This window comes from Oenanthe melanoleuca, chromosome 17, assembly GCF_029582105.1.
Source record: "Oenanthe melanoleuca isolate GR-GAL-2019-014 chromosome 17, OMel1.0, whole genome shotgun sequence".
Taxonomy (NCBI): Eukaryota; Metazoa; Chordata; class Aves; order Passeriformes; family Muscicapidae; genus Oenanthe; species Oenanthe melanoleuca.
In genome coordinates, this window is record NC_079350.1 from 8,861,216 (window position 1) to 8,865,728 (window position 4,513).

At 53.2% G+C, this 4,513-nt stretch overlaps 1 protein-coding gene across 1 annotated transcript; it reads right to left on the minus strand.

The window, feature by feature from the left end:
- Nucleotides 1-731: 731 nt before the first annotated feature.
- Nucleotides 732-3,609, minus strand: ATP6V1G1 (ATPase H+ transporting V1 subunit G1). Its single transcript, XM_056504804.1, has 3 exons — nt 3,433-3,609; nt 2,294-2,394; nt 732-1,469 (listed from the first exon to the last, which is right to left on the minus strand). Exons 1-3 carry the CDS (start codon nt 3,512-3,514, stop codon nt 1,296-1,298), a joined length of 357 nt encoding a protein of 118 aa, XP_056360779.1. The 5' UTR covers nt 3,515-3,609; the 3' UTR covers nt 732-1,295.
- Between the last annotated feature and the right edge of the window lie 904 nt (nt 3,610-4,513).

Sequence of the window (4,513 nt, forward strand, 5' to 3'; positions counted from 1 at the left end):
TTTTCCCTCCCCATCACAATTCCAGAGCTCCAAGAGGCTTTGCAATGTCTCACTGAGGAGCTGTGGAGGTCGTGTTCTGAGGAAGAGAACAGCATCCATGAGGCTCCTTGCAAAGACCCCAAACTGCACAGATGTAGGGGCATGCTGAGATCCCTTTTCCACAAAAAGCCTGGAATTTGAACTCAACAAAAAAGCAAAGCTGCATTTAATATTCTACTGATAGGAGGAAGAAACCACTGAAACATGAAACCCCTCAATGTACTTGTGTGTATCTTTGATTAAATAGTAGCAAGTGATGCAGACAAGCCCAGAACTCTTCTTTCCCTCTGCTCCCAGGCACAGGATGCTGCAGGATTCAGGATGACCTTGGTATAAACACACAGTGACCAGCACTGGACCCAAGGAAGGGTAATTACTGTGCAGCACCTGGCTATCAAACTATTCCAATGAACTGGCACCATTTTATTTCCCCTAATGGTCACAAGAACATTTGTTCCTGAAGGTTTTCAGAATGATCTGGCAGGTAAAGCATCAGACTGGAGCCAAGAGGAGGAGCTCTGTAATGGGTTTTAACTTACCTGCTGTGACCTTCAGATATTGTCTGTCTCTCTTCAACTTTCTTTTATCAATACTTGATGGTCACTCTGCAGAGCCCAGACTCCCAAGGTGCCCTGTGAGACCTGCCAGCATTCCCAGAGCAAGTCAGCAGAAGAACCAGACTGAGCAGAGGCTTTGGAGTGAAGTGTTTTTACTTTCAGGTGTCATGGTGCCAGACTTATACCTCAAGCAAACAGCAGAATATACAGAGGATTTGATACAGAGAAACTCAAGCACCTGAAAATGATCAGCCAGGACTTGCACAGCCAGAGAATTCTTCTTACAGAGTTTAAACCCTGTGCAGAGGTTTAACAACACACTGAGAAATGCAGCTTGGTCAACAAGAATACAGGTACACAGGTTTAACAATTACTGACACAGGCCAGCACTCTCTCCCTTTTCTATTTCACAGAGGGAAGCCTCTCACTGAATACTATCACCATGGAAAGGGAGCATTCCTGGGCCAGCTGGAATATCTATTTAATAACTTAGCACAGATCTGAGACGTGGCCACTTCATGTTTGAATAAGCTCTGAATCCGTGTCAAAAGAGAAACTAAGAGAACTCCAAGAGCTCACTGAAATAATTTAACACATGTACAAGGAGGACAGGTAAGGTATGGCTGAGAGCTGTACATTCCACCTGAAGCTCAAGCTTGACTCCCAGCACTGCCAGGACACTCCTGCCTGCTCCCAGCACTAGCCATTGATGCGGTAATTGACATGGATCTCGGGTTTGATGTCACACACCAGTGACAGCAGCTGGGACATCACCACCTCCCTGTTCTTCTGGAAGTTCTGCTGGATTACACTCATCTTCTCCTGAGTCTCCTTCTCAACTTCAGTGGTGCAGCTGCCATGGGAGCCAAGGGCCTGCAAACAGCAAAGGGAAGAGGAATCACCATGGCAAACTTTGTATTTTGTTATTCTGGGCTATCTCAGACTTTATCTTTGTTGAGGGAAGATTAATGTTAATGTTCATATTAAAAAAAGTACTGCTGCATTTTTTGTCCAGATTTCACCTTAAATTTGTACATGTATTTCATCCTCAGCCCCTGCCTTCTACCCTCTTTTACAGAATCATCAAATGGTTTGGATTGGAAGGAACCTTAAAGACAATTTTGTTTCAACTCCCTGCCATTTATTCATTATCCACCAGTTTAGAGCATGAGTTTCTCAGGAGTGCCCAAAATAAAGGTCCTGTTCCAGACAGCTGGAACCCCTGGGCACAACTGTACTAGAGAGTACAAGAAAAGTAACACCCAGGAGACACTTTAAGCACAATTCCCATCTTCCCATTCCCTTGGAGAATCTTTATAAAAATCTCAGCCTTCCCCTCTGGTGACCAGGGACACGGCAAGTGGTCTCTGCTATGTCAGCACCACGGAAACAAGCCTGTGACAGGAGCAGTGAGCACAGTCTCTTTTGGACACTGCTACACACAGCAGTTTTTGGGAGGCTGTCACCCCTCAGAGCACCAGGAGTTATGAAGCTCTTTCCCTGCCAGCTGAGATGTTACACACCACGTCCTGAGCCACTTCCACGGGTTCTCCTGGGACACGTGCCTGTGCCTCACAGGAAGGCACTTGGGGAAGTGCTCCTGCTGCAATTCACTCCACCCTGAGGGTGCTGCCAGGGCAAGGAAGCCCCAGCATGAGACAAAGGGTGGAAAGAAGTGAGTGATGGAGAAAACCAACCGCTGCCTCCTTGGCCTTGAACTCCTTCTCGCGCTGCAGGCGGTACTGCTCGATCTCTGCCTGCGCCTCCTCCTTGGCCTGCTTCAGCCTCCGGTTCTTCCCTGCTCCAAAGGCAAAGGAGGGACAGAGAGCACTCAGAGCTTTTCCTAATGCACAGCCCTCACCTCAGTGTCTGCTGCTTCCACAGGATCAGCCCCTCCCGAGCCTGCTGATCTCAGCAGCAGCCCAGCACACCATGGCCAAGGTGAGCAAGCCATGAGCAGTGGAGAGCATCTCAGAGCATGTGCTGCAAATCCAAGCCTGGCTTTATTCACAGAGTGAGTCCAGACTGGTTTGGGTTGAAGGAACCTTAAAGCTCATCCCATTCCACCCCTGCCACACCTCCCACTGTCCCAGCTGCTCCAGCCCCAGTGTCCAGCCTGGCCTTGGGCACTGCCAGGGATCCAGGGGCAGCCACAGCTGCTCTGGGCACCCTGTGCCAGCCCTGCCCACCCTGCCAGGGAACAATTCCTGCCCAAGATCCCATCCAGCCCTGCCCTCTGGCACTTTTCATATAAAAAGTCCATTTCTCTCTTTTTCAAAAGCCTCTTTAAGGCCCTGGAATGGGCTCTGAGCTCTCCCTGGAGCCTTCTCCTCTCCAGTGAACAATCCCAGCTCCAGCTGTCACTGGAGCGAACTACAAAATTCTGCCTCTTGCAACATTGCCAGGGCTTGAACTGCAAACCAGGGCAGGTATATAAACACACATATATATACATAGATATTTGTTCGAAGCAGAAAGCTAACCTGGGTCCATTAGGAATAGCACTATAATTATCGATATGGAAACACGATGTTTCCACCAGGAAAAAAGCAGCTGAAGGTAGGAAGGCCAGAGACAAGCGCAGCCATGCCCCAAGCCAAGGCCAGGTTACGGTGCAGAGAGCCAGGAGCTCCCTGCGCTCCCAGGCAGGAGGGTCCCGGTGCGGCTGCGACCCCTCACACCGCGCTGAGGAGCCGGGGCAGGGCTGGGGCTGCCCGCTGCCCCACCGCCCTCAGCGCCGGGCCGCAAGGCCTGAGGCGGCCGGGCCGGGCCGGGCCAGACCGCGCTCCCCCGCCACCACACCCCGCGCAGCCGGGCCGGGCCGGGCCGTACTCACTCTTGCGGGCCTCGGCCACCTTCTCCGCGGCGCGTTTCTCGGCCTGCAGCAGCTGCTGGATGCCCTGCGACTGGCTCGCCATGGCGGCCGCTGCGTCCGGCCGGGCCCCGGCAGCGTCACTGCGTCACGGGGACACGCCCACACCGCGCCGGCCACGCCCATAGCCCCGCCCATCACAGTGACAGAGCATAGAGCGCGGGGTGAGCCCCGCCCATAGCCCCGCCCATCATAGTGACAGAGCATAGAGCGCGCGGTGAGCCCCGCCCATAGCCCCTCCCACCGCCACTCATTTACCGCTTCAGCTCCGCCCCTTACCGTTTGGCCACGCCCCCGTAGTGGCAGGCCCCGCCCATTGGCTCGTGAGGGGAGCCCCGACCAAGGCCAGTTCGGGCCTCCCTCAATTCCTGAGCCCTTTGGTTGCCCCAAAAAAAACCTTTTGCCCCCTCAAAACCCACTTAAGCCCCTGCAGGAAGGCGCTGGTGGGGTTTGGCTTTGTTTCTTCCGTGGTGTCGCCCCAGCACAGAGCCACTGCTGCTCAGAGGCCTTAGCAATCCTCCTGGACCTCCTTTTGCAGGAGCTCCCAGGGGAGCCAGGTGTCCCCGAACACCCCACACTTCACCCCATGACCCCCAACCTCGCCCATCACATCCCAGGGGCCATTGAAAGCCCTGAACGCAGCTCCCCCAGCACTTTTGGAGCATAAATTACAATTATTGTCGAATAATATCGCTGTGATGAAGCCTCCGAGCCAGGACAGTGACTCATCGCTGCCGGTCCGCCTCCTCCATCCCCCGTGATGGAAGGGACAGGAGACAATGAATCAAAGGCATATTTATAGTGCTGAATAGGAATTATGAGTGTTTGCAGGGTGACCTTCAGCTGGGCCCAGCGGTAAGTGAATGGGCTTAGCGTGCCCATCCATTCAGGAGGATATTTGCTTCAGTGAAAGATAACAGCAGAGATGGGGAGAAGTGCTTGGGCCGTAATTTGGGGTTTGGAGGATGGCTCGGTGCTGGGATGGGGCCCTGGGAGCCAAAGGATGAGCTGTGGCAGAGGGAAATCCAGGAAATCTGGTCCTGCA